The following is a 26622-nucleotide window of genomic DNA, read 5'->3' as shown; positions in this document are numbered from 1 at the left end:
GGCTGTTACTATTAAAAATTATATCTGACAATGATTCTGTGTCTATTACATTTCACATGAAATACAATTTCTGGCAAGAAAAACTTAATCTTCCTATATAAGCAAGCAGAAAATATCTCAGAGATTATGCTATTAAATTATTGTCTTGCAGAGAAACTTTGGTGTGACATTACTTCTACAGCATGTCGTAAGCAGTCTTTGTGTAATTCTCAGAACAGCTTGTGGGAAACACAACAAGCTTGCATCTCATTAATGGACTGAATGCCTTCTCCACTCCAAATCTCTCTCACTGTATTCTACCCATAACAGAACCTTCTTCCTTTTCATGTGGTTTCCAAATCTCTGGGGTCTCTGACCTAACTGTGTCAGATTTCATTAGCACTTCTAGGAAGAGCCCATCAAGGCATCTAAAGAGTGTGTCCATCTTTTTTGTCATCTTCTAGACTCTTCTCACTTCTGCTTCTCTTGAGTGGTCATAGAAGTCCCTAACAACATGGTTCATTCTTTAAACTATAGATGAGACCTCATGGCACCATGAGTACAATGTTACCTGTTCAACTGTGGGCTGAATGAAACAGCTGTTAGATAAGTCAGCAAATGGTTGGAACGGTCTACTTGTGGCAGAGAAAATTCACATCAGAAGAGGGAAACACAAAGATGCTGCTCAAGGCTTTGCAATCTCCTGAGATACAGAAAGCAAGAAGCAAAAGGATTGTTTAGTCAGATTTCTCAGCCTCCTCTGTGTGATGTTCTCCCCACTGCTGAGCACAGGGAGAGGTGTGCCAGTGGTCCAGCCTGGTGCGCCCAACTCCTGTTCCTGTAGATAGAAGACAAAGCTCAAGGTTTTCCTTATGTGGGCTGAGCTGAAAGACCAGTTTCCACAGGCTCAGCAGTTTATTAGGGAAGTGGCTCTGCTTAAGGAATCCACTGGGATTTGTTTATTGATGGGAGATCAGGAGGCTTGGAAGCAAGGGGTGAGACATGTCTGACAAGCCAGGTAGGGTGAGGAGAAGGGGAATGTGCACTGCAGCCATTAGGATGCTGCAATGCTACAGAGGAATCTAACAATTAAAGTGAGACTCAGATGTGTGAGGGAAGTTTTGTGCTAGGGAGGTGAACATCTCATCAAGGAACAAAGACTGAGTGAGTTGTCATGAATAAGATGTGAAACATCAAAGAAAAAAAAAGTTAAGAAAAAACTATGCAAAACCTGAGCTACAGAAGGATCAAAACCCCTGAATTTCTAAACAATTCTCTGTACATAGATAATTTGTTTTCCTGATCCATGGGCATCAACTATATTCCAAAATAGAATGACAAACTTCCAGTAGAATCAGTAGAACTGGGTATTTTTGGAATATTTTACATTGTGCTGACTATTTTCACTCTGGCTGAGAGATGCAATGACCAGAATTATAATCACCTTCTGGCCACTAGATTCTCCTTGTGAAGTACACAGAAAAGGGTAGTACATGTCATGAGAAACACATCAAATTATGGTGTTTATTGTCCTCTTCCCCAAGCTGGGTATTCTGAGAAATAAGGCAAAAATAAATGAGTCAGAGAAAGATAATCACTCCATCACCTCAAGAGAAAACTGGGACGGACATCCAGCTCTTCAAGTCTCTTCATGCAGGTTCTTCTGTGCTCAGCAGCCCACTGCCTGACACCAGCGTGGTAAGCACTATGACTAATATGTAGCATATGTTGTTTGCATTCTCATTTTCTCCAGAGGAAGCAGCATATGCACTAGTGCATCATGTTGGTAGGATTTTCTACTCTCTTTTTAAATAGAGGTGCTGCTCTACATTTATCCTGCAGAAAGCAGTTCCAAAAGGTTCAGACCCTGTGCTTTGAGGGGCAGGTGGTGAGGCATGGGACAGTGCTTAATTCTTGTCTGTGTCTTTTCTGCAGCCTCTGAAGGATGAGAAAGTTTTGCCTGACTTATACAGAGGCTTTACTGTGACCACAGTGCTATCTTAACACAGCTTCTCAGGCCAGCAGCTTTTGGCAGTCACTATCTTTGCCTTAAGACAAAAAAAAATGCAACCTCTTGAGCATATCAGCAAGCCAACCGTGAGAAATTTTGCTAGAGAGATGATCAAACACTTGGATGCACTTTCTGTGAGTTAGCTAGCAAGGCCAGCCCCTTCTGCTGACGTCTTTCCTCTCTATCACACATCAGACTTTTCCCAGTGGAGCTGGAGAACAGGCTTCAATGAAAACTGCCTGTTTGCAGCTATATGGAGATTGCAAGCACCACAATTACTATTTCCTCTCCTTGACCTGGAGCAGCAACTCCATCAGCAGGATAGAAAGGTAGCCTTGTTGCCTAGCAAAGGTGGGATGATTTATCTTTGTGTCTAGATTGGTCCCTTTGCTGCAAACAGAATTGCTTTCAGACTTCCAAGGAGAATGAAGCCAGGCTAGAATTTGGAGTGGATGCGGGAGAGCTGCTCTCCCAGGGAGTAGGAAGAGCCACAGGGTCTCTGCTTTCTGTTCCTGTGCAGCACAGGACAATGGTTTTGTCTGCTCCAGTTATAGCCCTGGGGGCTACCTTAGGGACTGCAACTAGCATCCTTGCCCTCTGTGGCCTCACCTGCTTCTGCAAATGCAAGCAACCTGGGAAAGGACTCTCAGAAAAGGAGCAAGAGGATGAGACGGAAAATACTAAACCCAGCGTGCTTCAGCCAGTCCAGCAAGTAAGACACAGTCTCTAATTTACTCTGTGATATTTCTTTAAAGGCAGAGGGTGGGAGTGCAACTTCCCTGTTAGGCTACTCAGCATGTGATTTATGCTGCCTGTTTATCTGCTTACTGTGTTCGGGATATAACAACATGCCAGTGGGAGGAGGAGTGAGGGAAAAACAGAGATGAACTGGGTACCACAATTGCCGGAGCAGGAGACAGCTGCCACGGAGCCAGAGAGAAAGCTGCTAATGGCAGAAACAGGGGATGAGGACTGGAAATGCTGTTTAGTTTTTCAGATAGATCAAAAGAGAAATAATTTCCTAAGAAGAGAAGACTGGGCTGTACCAGGTGGCACGCAGCATTGTGAAGAGGAGATGGCTCCTGCTGAGATCTTGTATGGCATCTATTTAATTCTATTCACAATACCTCATAGTTCCTGCAGGATAGTTCCCTGTCAACAGCTGGTTTCTTGTGAAAACCTTCCCTCCTCCTCCCTCTGCCCTTCTAACTGAGGGGATTAATTATGTGTGAAGCTAAAACAATGCATTGAAATAATAATAAAAACCAAGTGAGAATCTAGATTGTGATGACTGGACAATCTCATCACACTGTGAATTTTTCACTTATTGTAAATGCAGTGTGGAGTATGGATAGTGTCAGGCATCCCTGTGTGCTCTTTCATTTTTGTTAGAATCCAAACAGCCTGATTTACTCCTGAGCTCAGTGCAATAGGGAGCTAGGGGAATTATAGAATGCTTATAATATACTTATTAATGGGAATTTCTTCTTTAAAGGGAAGTGTTTGATGATTTCCTTGGTTGAATGTGGTCTCCAGCATGAGCTATAGCACTGGTCAGTCTCTGAAAGTACCTGTTGGCTGTTGCTCCTGATATTTGTTTGTGCTTGTGTCCTTTTCAGTTCTACCTAGCCATTCAACCAAATTATGCCATAGTAGCCCATTCCAAAGGCTTGTATAACAGTCTTTGCTTGCCTTTTAATTATTTGAGCAGACTATTATTTTTGTATTCCTTAAGAGTGTAGCAGAAGTCCTAATTGAACTCCTCTGTAATGGTTGTAAATAAATATTCAAATATTAAATATTCCACTATTACCCTCTTATCAGAAAACCTTGGCATCCTCATGTTCTTGTTGCAGTTTATGCTGAGGAAAGATGACCAAATCTACAAACAGTATTGTGAGAACTGGTGCAGGTACAGAGAATGGCATTAGCAGATCTTGTGGCTGCTGGAGCCGGGGGGGAAGGTGTAGGAACTAGATCCACTGACCATGGACTAACTTCTGTGTGGAGTTTAGGACTTCTCAAGAGATAATGCTAATGCTGAGCCTCCCTCTATGAGCATGGTGAATAACTCCTAGAACCTGTTTGCATTTTCCTAGGATGAATTTCACCTGCTAATCTGCTTGATAGCTAAGTCAAGTCCCTTTCAGGCTCCTTTCTTGTCTTTTCTACCCCATACAGGGGGTTTGCTAACGCCTGTATATAAAAATGTACAATGATACAGAGATTTTTCCAAGTTTACTGTTAAAGTGAATAAAAAATGTATAACTTTGACAGCCACATCACTATACAACGCAAATTTTTCTACCTGTTGTCTGCAGCAACACAACCCACAGACAACTTTACCATCAGGCTCCTTCTATGAGAGTTTGATGTTGCAATCTCCAAGCCCAGAAACATCTCAAATCCTCATTTTAACTCTATCCTTGGACTGGGCTTTTTTTCTTTTATACAGCTTTTTGGAAAACATCTTGGGAAAGTGTTAATCCATCCTGGATCTTGTCCATGGGGGTGCTATCCTGTTTGCAGGACTGAAATAAGCACTATGTCTCCATATTGTTCAGTTAAGCCTCCAGTACTCAGCAGCTATTCAGTTATGGTCCTCAAAATATGTCTACATTCATCAGGTTTTGCCATGACTTAATCCAGTATTTGACCAACAGGGGAGAAAATTATTCAATCTGCCCTAAATGTATCATTATTACCTGAGTGATTGCATTCTTTCAGCATTGTAGACTTTTAAATTTGAAGTATTATTTCCAATGTTATGGGTTTTATAGCTCTTTTTAAAGAAATCTGAACATATTATAGCAGCCGAGTGAACATTCTGTCACAGAAAGTGCAAAATGTTCTTAGTTTGCATATTCCATATGCTTAGCAATTCTTTCCAATTAAAATAATTTTCTTGCCAGGAACATGAATTCTCCTATGCTGTCACTGAATCAGAATCAGTCTCTATACCTTCAAGAAATGAATCTCAGTTTGAGTTCTGAGCTTGTGAAATTTTATTATCTTTATGTTTATAAATTGTTCTGTCGGGACTTTTTTTCTGAGTACATTAATACACAGTATGTCCTAGTCAGTGTTGGACACATTTAATTATTGAAACCCGTCAGGGCCACTGATTCTGATAAACACAGATGACAAAAGAAAGATGTAGCAAGTCTGCATTTTAATAATTTGGCATGTCTCCCATGACATGGGATGCTTGTATTTGCTATAGACAGAGGCTCCCCATGGACATGCCCTGCATACATGAGGAGGAGAAGTTCAAATACAAACATACATCTACAAAACAATGAGAAACTGCTGTAAATTTGCAAAGTCTCAGCAAAACCTGCAGAATGAAGATTTCCTAAACACATTCAGCAATGGCAACAGTCTGGTGCTTTGAGTGACACTGGGCAGGGACACAGAAGGATCATTTGCAGCCTCCTTGCTCCTTTTAGTTGACTTGCTTTCATGCATTTTTTTGCAGAACTCTCTGTTCTGCTCGTGTCTTTATTTAAGACACAACTGCTGAGTTGCAAAGGAAACTTCCATAGGGCACTGCTATGTAACTGGATTAGCACACAGCACTTGGGAAAAGAGCTGGCAGCAACATAATAAACAGAGGCAGATGCAGTTGGAAGAGGGGGTGGGCTAGTCCCACTGTGCTTGCATATGTCTCTCGTCTCTAATTCTGCAGAGCAGACAGACAAGAGGAATATTTAGACCCAACAGAGTTCTTAGATGCTGTGTGCTGATGGATTTCCTGACTTTTTTCTTCCTCTTGCTAAGTACCTGGCAAGGTACTTAACAAGAGGAAGAAAAGATTTTACTAACAATACCTCAAATTTGTGTCATGTTTTCAATCCCAAAGGATCTGGAAGTGCTTTGTCTGCTGGCAGCACGCAGCAATACAGGCAGGAGGCTCCAGTGTGTGGCCAGTGAGTGGTAGGACACAGCAGCTCCAGGATAGAGGACAGCAGAGGCTGGCCACCACTGTGTGCGTGCTGGATGTAATGCCCCTGCACAACAAAAGCAACCTGCCTTTTCTAGCTGTTGTGCAGCAATTCCTCATGTATTCTGCTTGGTTGGTTTGCTTTAATTTTAGAAGGATGGAAAATTGCATTTAAAGTTTGAATAAGTTCATGTTTCCTAGGTATTTTAGGACTGATGAGGCTCACATCTCTATAAGAGGGATCTCACTTACAGCCCCATACCGTGTAATTTACATAATGTCTAAACTCAACTGAATGCTAGGTGAGGATGGCACACAATGGTGTCTTTCTGTCTCAGCCCACTTCCCTTTCAAAGGGACAAGACAATTAGACAAGCCAAAATGCTATGTTGCACAGTAGACTTCCCAAACACTGGTGCACTGGCTGCCTTGAGAAGGTGGAGCCACTCACCTAATTAGTTCCCTACCACTGCCAAGTGTATGCAGCCAGGATCTCCACAAGCAGAATATGGCTAGGCTAACATCCAAGACAGCCCTCTTTATTCAGCTCTGTTTCTTGAGAGGTAGCTTCCTCTGGACATACAAGCTGGGACCAGGAAATCCCTACACAGACAAGGGCTTCATCTACATTCACTATTATTAGGAAACAATAAGACTAATGAAAAACTTTCATTACAGTTACAAACCTGTTCTGTCTTGCCCCCAGTCTTGACAAAAAGTAGGTTAGCAGGCAGTAGGTTGGAGATAATCCCACTGCACAATAATCAACTGAAACAGCTATTTTACTTGTGGGTTTTGTCTGTCTGTTGTTTTGGAAATATTAATAAAATCAGTTCCTAGGGTTGGGCTCATTTGCTAGTCAGCTTTTGTTCTTCCCCATCAGTGAATCCAAATATAAATTAATGGGGAATTATTTAAATTGTAAGAAGGTGGGATCCTTTCTTGGGACATTAGCAGAAGAGAACTGTTCTATTCTAGTAAATTTTTTTTCTTGCTCTGGGAGAACCTTTGCTTAGACTACCTGAGCATCTTGCAGGTTCTTCTGCTCATCCCATATTCATGATTCAGCAGGAAATTGAAATGTTAAGAACAAAATCAGATATAAATCCAGATTTCAGTCCTGGTATAATAAAGGGGAACTGTGTGTCTGATAGTCAGATGGAGCTCTGGTCCACAGAACCAAGAGGTTGAAATGACAACTGAATCAACTAATAAATCTCTTGTATTGCTGGCTGAGGGACTATGTACAAATTATGAATGGTATGAACAGCTCATCTAACGTTAAGAGAATGGGAGGAATTAATGTAATTTGTGCAAAGTAAAAAAAAAGTTTTAATTTTCAGTTCAACATTAAGAAAACTGCAGAGCCAGTCCAGCCTCGAGCACTTCTGAAGTTTCCCAACATTTATGGCCCCAAACCAGAAGTAACTTCACCTGAAGTTGTTAACTACACGCAGTACTCTGTGAAGACAACAGAAGAACCAGCTACTGGAAAACATACTGCTTTGGATGAGAACAGGATGAAGATACAAGTCAATGAAGAGCTGTTTGTTCTCCCTCAAAACGGTAGGAGCTTTTGGTCTTCAAACTAACAATTACTTTAGTGGGTGTGGATCTGTAATACTTCTAAGCATAATGTGATTGTTGTTAGATAAATAGATGTGGAATTTATTGGATGCTTTTAGTTTTCTTATCATGAGCACTCTGAGTTTTCCTTTCCATACGTTTGTTTAGTAGAAGGTAGTCATGGAGCTTATAAGGACCTTCTGATAACAAAGCTGTAGCTGTATCTTGTTGCAATTTTGTAATTTTTTTTTTTTTTTACTTAAACATCTTTTGTTTTGAAGAAACTGTCTCCCTTGGTAGCAGATATTTTGTGGAAAAGCACATTTAGTGTAGTTGTGCTGAGAGCAGAAGCCAGAGTACATGTGAAATATCTGGCCAAAATTAGACAGAATATCTCCTCCAGGTCAAATGCTAGCTGTCCAGCAAGTGCCCTTGTCAGGGACAGTGGGAGCCAAAGCTTCTAATTTTCTCTGTTCCTTTATTGCCATGGTTTGGTGAGATGTTCTTGGCTTTTTGTAATGTGCAGTGAAACACCTCAAAGGTTTTTGGCAAACAGAATTTCTGTTTCCCAGCCAGCCCAAAGGGTAACACTCCAAATCCTGAAACATAAGATTTCTGGAACCTGAGCGAAAATGCAATCTTAATTATATGTATCTGGCAGCATGTCTGGGTTTCTTCCATACTGATTTTTAACTTCACAGCCATCTTTTAACAGGATATTTACTCCTATGGCTACCACTTTAATACAACCTTCCTGAAGATTTGCCAGAGAGACAATGCCATCTGCCGTTATTTTTACAGAGTATTCTTTTTAGTTATTTTTAAATTTTTGAGATTATTTTTTGCCCTTCTGGAAGGACAATTGCTACCTTCACCCCTCCAACGTGAGGCTCGTGAGTATGGAAAAGAAAGTGCCATGGGAAGCAGATGCACCGGAGGAAGAGACTGTCTGAGGCACATCCTTAGGTGTCAGGGAAAAGATTATAAGGGTGGAAAGGATGAAAGATGATGTCTGCATTTAGGCTAAAGCTTTATATAAGTGTTGGTGTAAGAGCCTCTCTGCACTGCTAATGGCACAAGCAAGTTTCCTTCCTGCTCTGCCTGATTATATAGCTCAAGTGTTGCTAAAATTAAGCAAGAATTGTTGCATTCTCCTTTGATGCCACAATGAACTGGTCTGAACTGTGGCTGAGATTTTCAGGAGGAAGTGTGCTGGTCCCACTATTGTTTTCTGTGTGAATCAGTACTGACCTTGCAGATAACAGTTTTGGACAACAAAAATCTTTGGCTTTTCTTTTAGTCTTGCAACTTGCTTTATTTCAGTATGAAATACATACTCAGCTTCAAAATCATGCATGGAGAAACTACCTTATGGGTTCATTGCCTTCAATCTGGTCAGGTGGTATGGAAATGGATGTTTTGTGCATGACAAAGACTTCATTGTTAAAATTAAAAAAAGAAACAAAACCCAAAATGTTTAGAGAGGTCTGACCTAGTGCAGAGTTGCACAGCAGTTCAAGAGCGGATTCACCTTCTCATTGCAGAGAATATTAGATTTAATAGTGCCAGTTAAAAGAAAATAAAACAATATAACAAGTAATGAGTGTTGTTTAGACACCTTGGCCTAGTCATAAGGTAAAAGAGGAAGTGTGGAAACCATCATAGAGCACAAGGTGGTGGAGAGCAGAAGCCTTGTCTAAATGCTGTAGAAAGAGATGAAAGTGCAAGTAAACAGAACAAAAAGGATGTATGATGATGGATGAAGAAGGAAAATAAATTATAGTCCTGCATACAAAGTACAGAAATAGCGCGATGTTTAGAAAAGTAAAGTCAAGAGAAAGTGGATTTGTTATCTTGGGAAGGGGAAGAGCTGCTTGCTAAAGGGCTTATTTCAGTTCCAGGTGTGGTCAAGGACGTGTGTGTCACGGAGCACCTGAAGCCCGAGCGGGCAGGCAGCGGCCGGCAGGCCCCCGAGCTGCACTACTCCCTGCTGTACGAGCCACAGCGGGCACAGCTGCGCGTCTCCCTCCTCCAAGGTAAGGGCACACGTCTGGCCTGAACGGGACAACACACAGTCCCAGACATGGTACAAAGCAACCTCTTCTTTTTATTTTTTCCTTTGAGTTAAGAGGAATGGGGTTACTATCTCCTTCCTCTCTATACCTTTCATTCTTTAACCTGATCCATTCCCAACTGCCTTTTCCTCAAGTCAAGTCAAAGCCTGAGCAGGAGATACCAGACTTATTTTGAGAAAAGTCCCTCTGGCAGTGCCTGGCCAGGCAGCCAGGCTCTGTGTCACTCTCTGACAACTGTAACAGCTTCTCTGCTCAGGGCTGGAGCATCATCAGTTCCTCTGGGAGAGTAAAATAAGCTGCCTGAATAATTCATGCACAGTGTAGATCTCTGTGGAAACCTAATCAAATCACACCCTCTGAGGCAAGAATTGAAAGGGTGCTCCTGCCAGGGAGCAGGAGCTCCTGCCAGGCCCTCCTGTCAGCAGCAAGCCCACAGTTGCCCTTCAGGATGGACACCCACGCTGGCTGGCTGCCACCCTGGCACTCCTGTGCACAGGACCTGGCTCTGCTCCCCAGTGCTGCTCCCCTGAGAAGCCAGGTGAGCCCTGTGACCCACAGGTCCTGGCAGCTCAGGAGCAGATGTCCTTGGACTGTCTGCAGCAAGAACAGCAGTTTTTCCCTCAAAGCGGTGATATTCAATGACCTCTGGGAGGAGGGTGTGCTCCTTTTGCTGCCGGAGAAGGCAGTCCAGCTCTGTTGCTGCAACTGAAGAGGAGTGTGAAATGCCATTCTCACGCTAGACTTTTCAACATAAAAAGGATATAAAATTAGGGATGAATGTCCCTTGGCACAGGTCTTTTGGGCTGTGGGGTGGCTTCTGATGGATTCATTTGCCAGAGGTTGGACCAGCAAAATGTAATAACCCTTAGACATTGGCCGGGAGGGATGGATGTGTGCCAAAGGAAGCTCTATCCCATCTCTGATGTCTGTGACTGACCTTCCTGCTTTTAAAGTAATTGTAAGGAGTAATTTTTGTGTGCCAAGGTAAAAGCAAACAAGAACTGCCAATCCCTGTTTCATGCTGCCTCATTTCAGTGCAGTTCTGCATCTTTCAACAGAATGTGTTTCCTTGAAGTCAGCTGTTGCTCTCCCAAACACTGGCAGCATCCTTCTGCAGTGGCACAAGGACAGGGACACTGTGCAGCCTGACAAAAACACCACAGAATGGGCTTGCAGCTTAATCTGCCCCCAGACAGGCATGAACAGGGCTTCCTGCCAGGGTCTATGCAGCTGCTTTATTTTATGGCTGTCATGAAATAAGCAATTTAGACACAGGTATTTTAGTGCTGTCTTTTATGAGAGGTCCTTACCATCCATCTTTTCTAGCTATGCATGATGGAATGAATGGGGACCAAGACACTGGCTGCCATTGCTACATACTGGGCACACTGGAGAGCAAGTCTGGTATTGCTGAGGCCCAGACAGAGCTGAAGAAGAAGGTACTTCACACACTTTGGGAGGAGGTGCTGCAGTTCCCACTAACAGAGGAGGAGATGCCAGGAGGGACACTGTCTCTCACCCTGAGAAACTGTGACAAGTTCTCCAGGCACAGCATTGTGGGGGAACTCAAACTGAACCTTGCTGAAATGGAGGAATCCTTTGGAAAGGCCCAGTGGGAAAGGCTAAAGAGCCCAGAGAAGGTATGGACTCAGTCTGTGTCGGTAGTTCAGAAAACCTAATAATTAAGAGTTTGGACAAGAGAAACCCTTTTCCTAGAGAGCTGCATGTGGGTGGGTGGCTTTATTTGTTTGGAACTGGTTTGGAGGGATGATGTGTGACTGCAGAGATCACTCAGCACAGTTCTCTGCTTGTCTGTAGCTCGTCATATGAGAAGCTTTTCTGTCTAATTCTTCCAGCTGTTAATGTGTCACAACTCCTTCAACTCCTCCCCCAATTACATGACAATCTGACATTAGCATCTGTAATTCAAATGCTATGTTTAGAAAAAGGTGTGTGAGCTTCTGAGAATTATTGATACAGGACCAGAGTGGCAAGAGCTGAAATATCAGAGAGTGCCTGCAGAGGCCAATGGAGCAGCAGAGAAGGACAACAGTGCCTTGTGCTGCATTAAGCAATGCCAGCAGGTCAAAGGAGGGTGATCCTTCCTTTCAACTCAGCACCAGTGAGGGCACTTCTGGGATGCTGTGTCTGCTGCTGGACTCCCCAGTGCAAGAAAGACATGGAGTTTCTGGAAAGAGTGTAGCAAATGGCCATGAAGACGTTTAAGTGACTGGTGCATCTTCTATAAGAGGAAAGTCTGAGAGAGCTGGAACTGTTTAGATTAATGTGTGCAGATACCTGACCTGGGAGAGGACAAAAGCAGATGGAGAGAGACTCTTTTCCCTGGTGTCCAGTGACAGGACAAGAGTCAAGGTCACAAGTTGCAATGTAGGTAATTCCATTTGAACACATGAAAAATAGCAAGAATAACACCCTTTTTTTACTGTGAGTATAATGGAGGGACTCTGCAAAGCTGGGTATGGCAGGGCATACGTGGCACCCTAGGGAGCCTTAATCTAGGAGTGAAATACATTGTTGGGACTGGAATGATGGACTGAAGGACACATACTTACCGGAATCAATCCAGTGCTATCTGTTCTGGAAGATACCAAAATATCATTAATTGCATTGTGTTGGTTTCCTTAAACATCAAATCCTTCCTTTCCTTTCTCATCCACATTTTGCCCATTGCACAGACAGGAAAAATGGAGGGAAGAATTCCAACAGTTCTTGAAGTGGGTACAGGGAATGCTTCATGTGCACTAACTTCTTGCACATTTCCTCAGGAGCCTTTTCCATGCCATCAGCTAGGTTGTTCTTCTAGCAGCAGCAATTCACTTAACACAGCAGCAGGGTGCTGCTACTGCTGCTGCTTGTTCATCACAACAAGTGGTACTTCTTGTAGTCTGCTGTGGTATGGCTGAGCAATGCAAAACAACACCAGCACCCTCACTAAGCATGATGAAACAAATTATTGCCTGTCACCATCAGGGGTGAGAGCTCTCCACTGAGCTGCCCACAGACACAGAGTTAGCATTTCTGATTTCCAATAGTGCTGATTTATCTCATAACCACTTGAATACTAACAGGACTGTCCACACTAAAAAAACACCTGTCATAGCCAGAGGCAGTAGAAACAAATGGGTGGTCTGAATGAGTTTAATAAACTTCAAGCACAAGACTCAGTGTCTGTCTAATAGCTGTAATCCTCCCCCTCTCCCCCCATACTGAAGCATCTGCTTTTTTAGCAATACACAAGGAACAGCCTGCTCACAGAAATGATATGTTGTTACTCCAGTGCATCTGATGGAGTCCTGATATACACGGAATTCTTCCTTGGTCCAGCTTCACAACCACACACGGAAACAGGAAATTCATTTCTTCTCCAGGCTGACAGCATAAGGTTAACACCAGCAGTACTGCTGAACAGTGCCCTAGTTTGAGCTAAGGATGTGCAGTGAAAGCTGAATTTGCGTCATCTGGGACCTAAGAGAGCCAACCATTGCACAGATAGCTTATGTATACAGATCCTGAATCATTCATTGAGAACCAGAGAGGGAGGGAGTGAAGAAGAGCTGATCAAAAAAGAGGAGCTTTTTTTGACAGCATTCATCCAGGAGCAAAGTTACTGAGCTTTGTCAAACATGTGACATTTCTTTGAAATGCCAGGAAGGGCAGAAATTTCGTTCTTACCTTCCCAGTAATTCTCCCACACACAAGGGAAGGAGCCCAGAGTGGAGCTTACAGCTAACCAGGTAATGCAATTAGCATTCAGGAATTCATTGAGTCCAGTGAGCAATGCAAAGGCGTAGATGCTGTAGACTGATATCCTTATCTTGTCTTCCTTCCCTCCCACTGCTTTGCTAATGACGGTAATGATAGTGGGGATGATAGTGTGTCCTTGCATAGCAACTTCCCTTTTGTGATTTCGTGGTGCCCTGCACGTAGAGTCATCGATGACCCCTTGTTGCTTTTTATTCATATTGCATAGAAAGAAAGACTGAAGCTCTGATGGTTGTATGAATTTGCAGGATTTCAACTCACAATGGAGGTTGTGGATTTAATAGGAAAAAATAAACAAAGAAAACAAAGCCCAGAAGGAGAAAGAAAAGTACCTCTGGTTTGGTCTGTTCACGCAAAACTCCAGCAGAGACCAACCATTGCAAGTTTTGGATACAAGTTGTCCAAAACCTCGATCAGCGCAGCAGGAGCTAGAAAGTCATAAGTACAAGATGTGATCCGAGTACAACGTGTGTGTTTGTGTCTGTGTGCACGCCTACACAGCCCCACCCCCTCCCAATCTCTGCTGCATCTGCCTGTGCCTGGAGCTACAGGAACCAAATTCTAGCCGAGAGCTATAGAATGGGATCTGCTGAGATTTAGTGGGAGTAAATAAACAAAAGCAGCTTATGACATGCCTAAACTCTGGGTTTGCATTGAGGTGGTGTCTGGGTTCGTCCCCGAGTGCACAGTTCTTTTGTAGAGGGCATACAGGCATTTGAAACTGCCTCTTTTTATGTGTGGGCTTTTCTAAGGTCCACTTCAATTTAAGACAGGATTCATATAAGTGAAATGCATACAAGCCCTTCCTTGCTACCTGTGTGCATGAAAAAAAAAATTTACTTGGGCTGACCTGGGATTGAATTTCAGGCTTCCTTGCTAATGGCCTTCTACCATATTTGTGCAGGACAAATTTGTCATTCGAAGCAGACAGTGATAACAGCCACATTTTCTGGAGAGTCAATCAGCTCATGGAGAGCATACAGGGGCCTGTCCTTGCCTGTTTTGAGAAACTGGTTGAAAACTTAATTTGAAATATTTATGGCTCACTTAGTAGCAGCACTGCAGAGCACAGAAATAGCCTGGAGAAGGGCTGTCTATCCTCGAGGATGTAGAACATGCTAAGGAGCCCAGAATGAGTCTAGTGAATTGGCATTGGCTTTCTGGGACTCTTCTGGGTCATTAACCTCACACTAAACCAGATTTCTGTCACAAGCTTCCACTCACTGAGAGAATAACTACTCCCCTTTTGCTCCTTGCCAAGGGCTGTCAGTTCTGCACACAATGGTGTGGGATTTCTCTCCTTCCCCGCTGGCTCCCGAGAAGGAAATGGCTTTACTCTCTTACAGGAGAGCAGTGGTGGTGTGACTGTGCCTAGGCTTTCCCCCAAGGGCTGCTTGTCCAGGGCAAAGGAGGGAAAGGGAAAGGGAAAGGGAAAGGGAAAGGGAAAGGGAAAGGGAAAGGGAAAGGGAAAGGGAAAGGGAAAGGGAAAGGGAAAGGGAAAGTCTCTCACAGGGGAAGCAGGGAGAGCTCACAATCCTGATGGAAGGCAGGTGGGAAGGAAGAGTGTGCCCAGCTCGTGGAGGACTTCAGCTTGGCTAGGTTTTTTCTCATACCAAATAGGGTGTCAGGGATGGTGAAGTCCAGCTCCAGGTCAGACTCAGCCCCAAGCACCATCTCTGCTTTCCCAGGGAGCCCTATACTCCTGCTGGGCAATGCAGGCTGGAGGCTGAGTCCAGTCAGAGCCTTCTGAGAAATGGAGCACCTGAAACCAAAAGTGAACTGTGAAAAGCAGTAAGAGGGGTAGTGGATATAAATGTAGGGCAATTAGGTGGTCTCTCAAAATAGGAATTTTTTACTATTTGCACTGTATGTCAGCCCCAAATCTTCTTCTGACTAAATATTGCACTAAAAGTTGATGTCAGAAGCAGTTACTTTCCAGTGCCATAAGGATTCAGTAACTCACATTATGGGAGCCTTATGAGCCTCGGGCATCTTTGCCAGGTTTATTCTCATCCAGCAACTGGAAAGATCTCCTGTACAAAGACAGAGAGATAACTTGGCTGGTCCATGACCTTCCATCCATCAGTCTTCTATTGTTGTTTTCCTAAGGTTCTGGCCAAGATCATATACCAAATTAACCCTTTCTGTGTCTCCATTTCCAGGAGCCATCCACAGGCCATGGGGAGGTTCTGCTCTCTATTAGCTACCTGCCAGCAGCTAATCGCCTGCTGGTGGTGATTATTAAGGCTAAAAACCTCCATTCCAAGCAGCTGAAAGATCTACTCGGAAGTGGTGAGTGTTATGGCAAGGAAACAGATACTGTTGTTTCTGCTATTATGTAAATCTAGAAAGAAAGTGGGAAGGGTGAAGTTTGGCAGGAAAAAAAGTCTGGCTTAGAAAGCCAAAGAGATCTGAATAATTTTTTAAAAGTGAAAACCAAATACCCTCTGACCAATATTTCTACTGTGCTCTCTCAGTTTGATGTCACCAGTGTAAATTCTCTTGCATTTTTCGGTGCAGATTCAGGCATCACAATATAAAAAATATTAAGATATTAGAGAGTGTCCAAAGGAGGGCCATAAGGATGGTGAAGGGGCTGGAGCAGAAGTCTTATGAAGAGTGGCTGAGGTCACCTGCTCTGTTCAGCCTGGAGAAGAGGGAGGGAAGCCCCTGTTTATGGTCTTCAACATCCTCATAAGGGGAAGTGAAAGCGCAGGCACTGATCTCTTCTCTCTCATGGACAGGGACAGGACCTGAGGACACAGTGTGAAGCTGAGTCAAGGGAGATTTAGGTTGGTCACAGCACCAGTCTGATGGATTCCAAAAAGCATTTGGACAATGCTCTTGGGCACATTGTGTGATTTTTGGGGTGTCCTGTGCATGGCCAGGGTTGGACTCCATGATCCTGATTGGACCCTTCCAACACAGCCTATTCTAGTCTAGTCTAGTCTCTTTGTTGCATGTTCATTAATATAGTGTCTCTCTCCCCTCCCTATACAGATGTTTCTGTCAAGGTAACACTGAGGCATCAGTCATTGAAGCTGAAGAAGAAGCAGACCAAACGTGCAAAGCACAAGATCAACCCTGTGTGGAATGAGATGATCATGTTTGAGGTGCCTCATGAGCTCCTGCGTGCCTCCAGTGTGGAGCTGGAAATGCTGAGCCAGGATGGAGCTGGCCAGAGCCATGTGCTTGGCAAGTGCAGTCTGGGCTTACACGTCACGGGCACAGAGAGGAACCACTGGGAAGAAATGCTGAGGAACCCCAGGAAGCAGATAGCCATGTGGCACCAGCTCCATATGTAGGCTCATCATGATTACTGACAACAAGAATCCCACCAGGCCTCAGAGCCTGGGGGAATAAGCTGGACTTCATCTTCCACCTTCACCTCCATGGAATTGCTCAGCACAGCACTCTTATTACAACACCCTTCTCTGATCTTCCTGCCCATTCTAGCCTAGGAAACTGTCTGGAAAATGTATTTAAAGGACAGTCTCTCACCTAATCAAATGGTTGTCTCAAACAAGGGGTTGGCTGCCTGGATGGTTTGAATTAATTTTATTTGCCTGCCCAATGTGTCTTCTGAGAGGTCGCTGTTTCTGTAGAGGGGCAGAGGGGAGCAAAGAAGAGCAAAGTTAACATGGAAACGTAAGCCCTTCACTGGCATCTAGTGCTGTCACCCCAGTCCCTTGGGTGAGTGTTGGCTCCATATCACAAACACGCAAGTGTTTTACCAATCACTGCTTTTCATAATACTCCACAAGACTGAGAAATGAAGATCAGAGAACTGACTGTCATGGCAGGCACAAAGAATCAGTATGAAAAAGAGAGTGAAGCCAAAGTGGATACCTAGAAAAATATACAGAATTAAGGGAGAGAACAGAGGAAGAAGAACTACTCATCCTGTGTAGCCTTTGAGCAAACACTGCCGAGCAAGAAGTCAAATACCTTCCTTTACTTTTGTTTCCTGGAGAGTTTGATACCTTGTATTTAATTTTCATGAAAACTGCTGAAAATATGAATGTTTCAGGACCCTTTAGCAGAATATCTATACCGTTTATCTTTTTATGGTGTCATCCAGGAAGATCCTAAATATGGACCAAAAAGTTATTTTTGATGTTACCTCCTAAAACTTGGACCAGATCTTTCAGTTTACTGTCATCTTTTCTATTTGTGTTTTTACCAAGTTTCAAATATGCTAATTGTATTCCAGGCAACATCTAAAATTAGGCAAAAGAATGGGATAATTCTATACCTTAACAGCTGATAGATGGTTTTGGTTTGACAGTTAACTATTGCACTCAAATCCTCATACCAGCATTACTCAAAGACAACCCTTATTAACTGCCATGTATTTCATCACTTCCAGGCAGAAGGAATTCACCAATCAGACAGACTCTCCAGGGCTTGTTTTTTGTGTGCACTTTCAAGATTTGATGTAGCTTAAATGTTACTTTTGACTGTCCTTTTTTTTTTTTTTTTTTTTTTATGTTTCTAGATGGACTGAAAGTCTGGCATTGGCAGTGATAATGTCATGACCCTATAAGCACACTGCTTGTCCTACTACCTTTTTTTCAAGTGGTAGACACAACTTTAAGGGACTTCCACGGGGACAAGGCATCCAAAAATATGGACACAAACCCATATAATTTTCAGCCTTGAAAATCTCAGAGCTTCATATTTGCAGGGTCAGATTGCTCTGATTGTTTAAATCAAAATATTAAGCTAAGCTTTAATCAGTATCCATCCTATTCTGATGGTGCAGTCAAATAAGTCTAGCAGCTTGTCAAGGGAAGGTTGCCATCCTGTTGGCAAAGAGAAAACAACAGAACCAGTGTCTGAAAACTGCCTGAAGCACCAGGCACAACAGGTTATGAACTGGGAAATGAAGTTCAGCTGAAAGTCAGTAACTAGTGGTGACTGGGGCTGATCGTGAGACTGACAGAGTTTAGCACCTTCATAAATGACCTGGACAATGGTGCAGAGCATGGCCTCGGCAGGTTTGTGGATGATGATGCAAAACTTGGAATAGTGATTGATACACAAGGCAGTTGTGCTGCTGACATTCAGATGGATGCCGAGGGAAATGCTGGAGAAATGCTGGGCTAACAGGAACCTCCTGAAATTCAACAAGGAGAAGTGGCACCTGAGGAAGAACAACCCCTTGCAGTGCAGGGGTGAAGGCTGATGATCTGTAAAGGAGCTTTCCAGAAAAGGACCTGGGTGTCCTGGTGGACACCAAGTTGAACGTGGGCCAGCAGTGTGGTCTTGCAGCAGAGTGCCTTGTGCTGCATTAAGCAATGCCAGCAGGTCAAAGGAGGGTGATCCTTCCTTTCAACTCAGCACCAGTGAGGGCACTTCTGGGATGCTGTGTCTGTTGCTGGACTCCCCAGTGCAAGAAAGACATGGAGTTTCTGGGAAGAGTGCAGCAAATGGCCATGAAGATGTTTAAGGGGCTGGTGCATCTTCTGTAAGAGGAAAGTCTGAGAGAGCTGGAACTGTTTAGATCAATATGTACAGATACCTGACCTGGGAAAGGACAAAAGCAGATGAAGAGAGACTCTTTTCCCTGGTGTCCAGTGGCAGGACAAGAGTCAAGGTCACAAGTTGCAATGTAGGTAATTCCATTTGAACACATGAAAAATACCAAGAATAACCCCCTTTTTTTTTACTGTGAGTATAATCAAGTACTGGAACAAGTTGGCAGAAATGGTTGTTGGGGGTCTTCATGCTTGGAGACAGTGAAAATTTGATGAGATACAGAGTGAACAACCTGCTCCAGTTTATCCCACTTTGAGCAGGAGTGAGTTTGGACAATATGATCTCCAGAGGCCCTTTATATCCTCAGCAATGTTATGATTCTGTGAAGAAACTGACAAGGTTGATGCACACTAAAAGCTGTTATCTTTACACTACTATTTATTTTGTGGGTGGTGTAGCCAGGAATTACAGGATCCTTTTGAAGAGAGCAATAAATTCATCTTTGAGCAACCAGACAGACAGAAAAGCTAAGTATGCCCATGAATCTTACACCAAATATTTTAATCTCTGATATTGATCTATTGGCTAGAGGGCATGTAAACAAAAAGAAAGTTGATTTCTTGTTTTGCTCTATGGAGTTTTTTTTACTAACAAAAAGCGGTAGGATACTGTGAGTAAACTGGACACAGGGGTCTAGTTGATAGTGAATTCTTAATGCTTACTGTGATCCTGATTTGCCTGTAGATGTACCTATAGGTATGGAATAATAATTTCCATATAAGTGCAGAAATTATTGGAATGTTGACCTAATTCACATATACGTTCCAGGCATCACTGTGATTTTTTGGGGGATAAGGATAAGAAGGATAACTTCACATTATGATGCTATTTGGCTGGCAATGGAAAGCCTGAAGGGCCAAATATTTGCCTTGCTGCCAACTCCTCTAGTTCTGCATCCTGCTTGTTTCACGGAGTCTTTTATAACATCTTGGTGACTGATTCTAAACAGCATTATCTGCCTGTGCCCTGGTGATCCTGGCAGACCCGGTAATAGATATCAATCAGTCCTATGGCTTTTAAAAGCATAGATCATCAGAATCTGACTTAGCTCTGGCAAAACAATGTCATCTTTTACAGTAGACAAATACTTGTATTCACACTACTTAACCACAAAGCTGGTTTCGGAACAAAGCGATGCCATCAGTGTTAATGAATGGCACTGTTTCCTCCTCCGCTGCAATGGGATTTAATGGGAAAGAGAGAAAGAGTGAAAATGCATACGTCTTCCCAGGATGGATCATTCTTGTTGTCTGGCATTTCAGCCTGCAAGGAATGCTCCTCGCCATCAGCACGGCCTGAACAAAGGCTGCCAGGCGCTGCCGGGAGGAGGCGGCCGCTGGCGGGGCTGACAGCGGGCACGTACCGGGGATGAGGAATGCTGTGTACGTGTGGTACCCGAGGGGCAGGGGCGCCCGGCCCGGCCCTTTGAACTCTCCGTGTGTCACCCATCGCATTCCAGCGCCTGCCCAGGCCCTGCCCTCACCCCTCCGGACAGCAGCACCTGGGTGTCCCTGAGCCCCAGCACCCCAAGGGCCAAGCTGTCCCAGCAGGGAAAGGGCTGGCAATGGTTGTGGTAGGTGACAAAGTCATGAAGATAAATCTGAAGTATTTGGAAATGCCATTGTATCAAGCAGTTTTGGCAACTTGAGCTGTCAAAGTGCAGTAAGGACAGAGCCAGACAGACCCTTGGTTTTCAGCTCCTGAAGCTGAAAATGCAGGAGCATCAGCAAGCACCACTGTGTATCAAATTAAAGGATGCTGCTTATAAATTGCATCATAAGAGAAGCAAAAAAATCCACTTATGGCAATTAATGTTCCTAAGATATATGTGTGACCAAAAGCAGCCACAAGAGTCCCCAGTGCCTAGTTAGTGGCTGGACTGATAATTCTGCCTGCTATAAGCATTAATATGAAGAAGCTGGAAGCCAAGAGACTGCAGGGAATAAGGAAGGAGGGAAAAAAAAAAAAAAAAAAAAAAAAAAAAAAAAAAAAGATGGTGTCAGGCAGTCTACCTGGTCAGAATGAATGATCCTTTTCGCTAAAGGCCAAAATTGTGAGTTTAAGGACAGGGGTTCACAGTCCCTCCTCCAGTGACAAAGCACAAACAACCAGATTACTGTAAAAAAAGCCTGAGAAATGCAGCTCCTGTGTCTATTACCCAGCTTTGCCTGGGAAAGGTGGCCTCCTGAGGCGGCCTCTGCTCAGAGGAGGGGGCTGAGAGGCCAGAGGAAATGACTTGTGACTACATTGAGTTCCTTTGTTAAAATATAGACTGCAGCCATCTGTTGTTTTGCCTCAATCTGCACTCAGAGCTAGATCTTCCTCCCCAAAAATGATCTAGTTTTATTCTAAGCAATTTGTCCTACAGTAGAAGAATTAATAAGCACAAATCATTATTAATAACTAAAATATCTGGGATGTTTTAGACTAATTACTACCCTCAGCACCCTTCCCCAGTTGTAAGGGGAGTGGTTACAGCCGGTGCCCTGTAAGGGTAATATTTTTTCAGGGCAGGGTTTCCCCCTCAGTTGTTGTCCCAAATATCCTTGCATGCTAATAAGAAACATATTTGCTTTGCAAAGAGTTAATACATCAGAAAGTAATAGAAAATTCCCTTCAACAGGACTGGGAAAATTTTCAAGCTCAACATTTCTCCCAGGTACTGATGGGCTTGATGGCTTTACCTTGTATTTTGCTAGCATCTCTCTTCAGTATTATCTGGCAGTAGTGTTGAAAACCACTCCTTTTTTTTCCCCCAAAATGAAGTAGGTTGTCATTTGGGCCCTAGAATTACAGACCAAGGTTTGCCCAAATTTTCCTAACGTCTAAGATGAGTTGACTACAATGAGATTTAATAAGAACTGGAAGATAAAGTGACTTGGACCATGCTTCTTGAAGTCTTTTGAAGGCCAGTTTGAAGACTGATTGAAGGACAGAGCTTTGATAACATTTTAATGTGTTTCAGAATTTAACTAGGTATTAAAATGTATTTGGTTAATTTGTTAAAAGATAAGCATGATGAGTAAATAGTAACACTTAACACTTAATATTATTTCTTCTGTTTTCAATATGCACAAAAAAAGTAGCGAAGTGAAATAGTGATTTGTGGCCTTCCAGCATGAGGAGGCTTTTCTGCTTACTTGGTCCTTTGGTGTCCCAGTGTGTTTATTGTACAGAGCCAGATGTTGTTTGTCAAGACTCTATATTGTTCTCACAATCCAATGCACAACACCAGAGCATGATGCTTAGCCATTGTGTCTAATATTACAGCACAACATGTAAAACACTGCAAGTAAATTATTCCAAACTGTACCAGTGCTGTGTCTGCATTGTTTACTCTACAGTAAGTCCCCTCTGCTTGCAGCTCATGTCAGGGGCACAGCGTGCTGGCATGAGTCAACAGAAGATGCTCTGAAGGGTGTCATCAAGGATGGGTGTACAATGAGAAGAGGAAGAGTCAACAATAGAGTCCTGTCCTGGGCAAGTACAAGAAATCTATTGTTTTTCAGTAAGGTGGCAGCTAAACAAAGCTCTAAAGGCTTTCCAGTAGCTACAAGGAATTTAGAAATTGGGATCTGGGAACCACTTTCTTCCCAGATACTGGCTCCATCTCTGAAACAAATCTAAGAAGTGGATTTAGAGGGTTTTTTTAAATTATTATTTTGTTTTTTGCCAATATCAGTACTTTAAAGTTGGTGTTGGTGATTCTCTGTAAACCATGCATTCGTGAGGAAAACATGCTTGGCTGACCTAATACCATCACCAGAATTATCTGGTTCTTAACAAGACACACAGATCAAAACCTGCACATAAAAGTAAAAGAAAAGAAATTTTTGGAGCAGGAGCGAGAAGTCTGGGGGCACTGACAGTTTGGGGGCACTCTCACCCATCACAGTCATCGTTAAAGCACAAGGAGAGAAAACAAAGCCTGTCTGCAGAGCCCCAGGCTGTTGCTGGCTTAGCAAAGAGGGGTGCCTGTCAGCTGCACGGTGAGGCAGATGGCACTGAAGCCTTCACTGGAGAGATGAAGGAAGAAACTGTGTTTTTGCTGCAAAGTGAGCTGAACATGGGTGGTGCATCTGCCAGGGACAATCCTTCCCACCTGGGAGATTTGTACAGGGTTACTCAGTAATTCCCAGCTCAGCATATTGAAAAGCAGCAATAATTGCCACAGAACCATTCTTCTCTTAACCCTGCTGTTCATTGTCACTTCAGATTTATTAGAAGCCTTTTCTTCCCCCTACGGTATTTAAAAACTAAACTGGGATTTTCCTGTAATCCTTTGTCTGCCAAGAGAGAGTAGCACCTAATCCAGCAGCTGTATCGCAGTTATTGCCAGTGCCAGTCCTGAAGGTCTGCAGCCAGTTCCTTCACTTCCCTGAGCCCTTAGTGACCCCTGAATGTGAAATAAACCCAGTGAGGACAGGGCTCCAAGATGCACCTGAGAAGACAGGTCACACCTAAAACCAACACACTACCCAGCCCTCTAGACAGCTCTCCTGAATGCCACAAAGTGCAGTGGTGGCCTGGAGTGCAGCTCTGCCACTCCTGACACTCTGCTGCACATGGCTCCCCATCCCAGCCCTGGCACCTCTGCAAGGCTCTCCCACCCCTGTGCCTCTACAGGTACCACCAGTGTCCCCAGAAACAGGGTGTCTGGCAGCTATGCAGACAGCACCCTTGTTTTTCTCCTTGATCAAAACAACTTCAAACAGAGGATTTCAGAGAGTCAAAAAGTCTAGCTAGCACATATGCTGTGCTGTGGGAGCCTTTGATTATCCAGCAGATATTTTTAGAACCCTTTGTAAATGAGCTGTGGCTCCATTCGTGCGGCGTATGGCGACAGCTCTGCCAGAAACAGCCTCTGGTCCCCTGTGCCACTGCAGGGCTGGACCTGGCACTGCCCAGATATCGGCATCTGCCCTCTGATCTAGAAGTCTTGGGGGGCATCTGTTTAAACCCACCCACATGCTCAGCCGAGCATGTCTCAGGAGAGCAAGATAGGGAAGATGGACCCCAGGAAGTGCTGCAAACCCCCTCTGGTTGTGCCTGCAAGCTCTTGGCATCATAGGCTCCACACCCTCTGCTTCCAGGAAGAAACACATCCAGTTTTTTTGCTAAATGAAATTTCTCACACCAGCTGCTAACAACAGTCAAGTCCATAGAGAATATCCAGGACACCAGCAGAGCTGGGGAAGTGTGTGGCAGGCTTTAATGCTATGACAACCATCGCCAAGGAATTTTTCAATTTCCTTTTCACTCATATTGACAGGAGAATCACTGGTCCTAAAAGTGAAGGGCACCTTTAGCCCTTGATCAGATGAATTTTGTGCAAGCTTCCATTCCTGATAAAAGCTCAGTGCACTTTGCTTGAAAGGATCTTGCATTTAAGTCCTTGGTTTGAAGTTACCAGCAAGGAGGCTGATCACTGCCAAAGGTGACTAACAAGAATCTACACCACAAAATTGCCTGTAGGAAATTAATTACAATGCAGCAATGCATTTCACGAGCAGTTCTGACTCTTTACACATGGTTGAGCTGCTGAAAGTGTTGTCCTGCCTTCATGCTGTCAATTGACTAGCAAAGGCAAAAACCCCAGAGAAGGAGTCTTCACTGCTGACTGACAGGTGCCCAGGAAACCCAACTGAAGCGAAGCCCTGACAACCACCAGGATTTTGCTGGGCTTGCTTACTGCTCAAAAATAAGCTATTTTAAATCACTACAGGGAAAGCTGCCAGAAAATTATAAACTGTGTGTAATATGTAGTCTGCTCAATGAAGCGGACTTTGAGGAAGTCACTGAAACAACCTTTCCTATTAGACCTATTGGATGACAAATTTGGGCCAATTTCCACTTCTCAGCCAAGAAACTGCTACTCACTTCCTGCTCCAGTGGCTATTCTCCATTAAAATTTGGAGGCATTCGCTCTGAACCCAAAATTTCTGTACAGCCCTTAACCTGAGAGGACTGATGGGTCTACATACTTGCTCCCCCTGGGCCAATTGGAAAACTGGGAATCCTTCAGACCAGATTAAAGAGCCAGTCCTGTTGATGGTTCCATCCCTGCATACTGAAGCTCAGCAATACTATCAGTATCAACACTCAGTGTGCATTGCCACACCCAGGATCCACACTCACAGCTGCACAGCTTGCTCCTCGCTTTCTGATTCCCTCCACTGCCACATGGACACAATTACAGCTGAGTGAGCAACTGTTTGTGCTGGAAGAGCTTTGTTTTCTGCCTATGTTTCTCTCTAGCTATAGCCGTTACCTAAGGATGGACAAAACCTTTGCAAGGTTGCACTGCCATGCAAACCTGAGCCTCAGTGAAGGAAGTATGATCCACAGTCCCTGCAGTGCCTTTGCTGCGAGGTGTATCCACAGCAGCAGCCAGACTCAGCCTACAAAGGCAATGTTTTCAGCTGTTTGGACAGAAAACACAACCCACAGCCCAGGACTAATCCATGGACATATGTACTTATTTCAGACATTGTCTCTCTTGCCCACAATGATTTAGCAGATTTAAGACCCTCCATGTACAAAAATACTCTTAATACACTGAGCTGTTTTAAAAGTTGCACCTTTAGTTAATCAACTGCAAGCCCAGTGTCAAAAAAAAAAAAAAAAAAAAAAAAAGAATCCAAAGTTATGTCAGCCCTCTCTTTTAAGGATAGAAAAAGCCCAGCTTCCACTGGATTTAGAGTATTTAGAGCTCAGGAAAAGTGTCTCCAACCTTCAAACCAAACCAGGCACATATGTTAAGCTTTGTCAATCCATTACAAGCCCAGTCCACCACAGCAAAGCTAACAATAATGCTACTGTACCTGACTAGAAAGGGCATGCAGAGCCTCAAGGGCACCCACTCTGCATCCCTACCCAAAAATAGCATGTGCTGACCCAGAGCAGCCCTGGGATGCTGGGAGGTGCCAGCTCCTGGCCTGCCTACTGCAGCGTTGGCATAGCACTGGGATAACCCAGCCCATGGGGAAACAATGCAGCTCCATCACAGGACAGGCTGGACCTGCTTGCCAAGGTGCGACTTCAAGGGGCTGCAGAAGGCACTCAGCAAGTCAGGAGCCAGTCACTCAGGAGGGAGAACTACCAGCACTTCAGGGGGCTGCAACTGACTTTTCTGGATTAATCAGCACTGGATCTGCTCTTTATAGTCCTGGGCTGAGGGAAACGGGAGTGCATCAGCTTAGATGCCCTTTATCTGGCAAAATGACATTAACCTCCAAGAACAATTTAAAGAATTAGCAATCCAACTTGATAAATTTAATTTTTTTTATTAACAATCATTTTACATTACAAGGATAATATGACAAAAGGAAAGTTCTTGTGTACATACTATGATATATCAACATAGCTCTATTCGTATCCAGTGTCCTAGGTCCTTTCACACAGGTACTATAAAGCATAGTCTGTAAAGTAATATCATTTTAATGTCTCCAAAAGAGTGATATTAACATATTAATACATATATAGTAATAGATGTCTAGATATTTTTCTCTCATTTCATATGCGTGTGTGGTGGGTGAGTGGGTGGGTGAGAGGTCGCTTGAAACAGTTCAGCAGGGCTGTGCTTGGATGTGGATACGGAGAGGTTTGAGACAAAACCTCATTTTCTGGAAGTAGAAATGCATTTTTGCTAACTGTCAGGTGAGTCTATGAGGATGCCATGACTGGCAGAAAGCTCCGTAGCCCTCCTGTAGCATTTGGGACAT

General features: G+C 43.7%; 1 protein-coding gene across 3 annotated transcripts; it reads left to right on the top strand.

Annotated features, from left to right (window-relative positions):
- Positions 1 to 1725: 1725 nt before the first annotated feature.
- On the top strand, positions 1726 to 22210 carry SYT13 (synaptotagmin 13). 3 transcript variants are annotated; one of them, XM_012574216.5, is made up of 6 exons: positions 1726 to 2702; positions 7277 to 7499; positions 9395 to 9535; positions 10901 to 11214; positions 15520 to 15649; positions 16358 to 22210. In XM_012574216.5, exons 1-6 carry the CDS (start codon positions 2520 to 2522, stop codon positions 16660 to 16662), a joined length of 1296 nt encoding a protein of 431 aa, XP_012429670.5. In that variant the 5' UTR covers positions 1726 to 2519; the 3' UTR covers positions 16663 to 22210. The 3 variants fall into 3 exon arrangements, with proteins under 3 accessions (XP_012429670.5, XP_002199876.5, XP_030130005.4); XM_002199840.7 differs by having other exon boundaries at positions 1823 to 2702; positions 9401 to 9535; XM_030274145.4 differs by lacking the exon at positions 1726 to 2702 and adding an exon at positions 2751 to 3085.
- The last annotated feature ends 4412 nt before the right edge of the window (positions 22211 to 26622 follow it).

Source organism: Taeniopygia guttata, chromosome 5 (assembly GCF_048771995.1).
Source record: "Taeniopygia guttata chromosome 5, bTaeGut7.mat, whole genome shotgun sequence".
Taxonomy (NCBI): domain Eukaryota; kingdom Metazoa; phylum Chordata; class Aves; order Passeriformes; family Estrildidae; genus Taeniopygia; species Taeniopygia guttata.
The sequence above is the reverse complement of the archived record's forward strand: the minus strand, read 5'-3'. Positions and strand labels throughout refer to the sequence as shown.

Coding starts and splice junctions, on each gene's coding strand:
- SYT13 (XM_012574216.5), top strand. CDS start 2,520: ATGGTTTTGTCTGCTCCAGTTATAGCCCTGGGGGCTACCTTAGGGACT. Junction 2,703..7,276: donor TGCTTCAGCCAGTCCAGCAA/GTAAGACACAGT, acceptor TTTAATTTTCAG/TTCAACATTAAGAAAACTGC. Junction 9,536..10,900: donor GCGCGTCTCCCTCCTCCAAG/GTAAGGGCACAC, acceptor CATCTTTTCTAG/CTATGCATGATGGAATGAAT.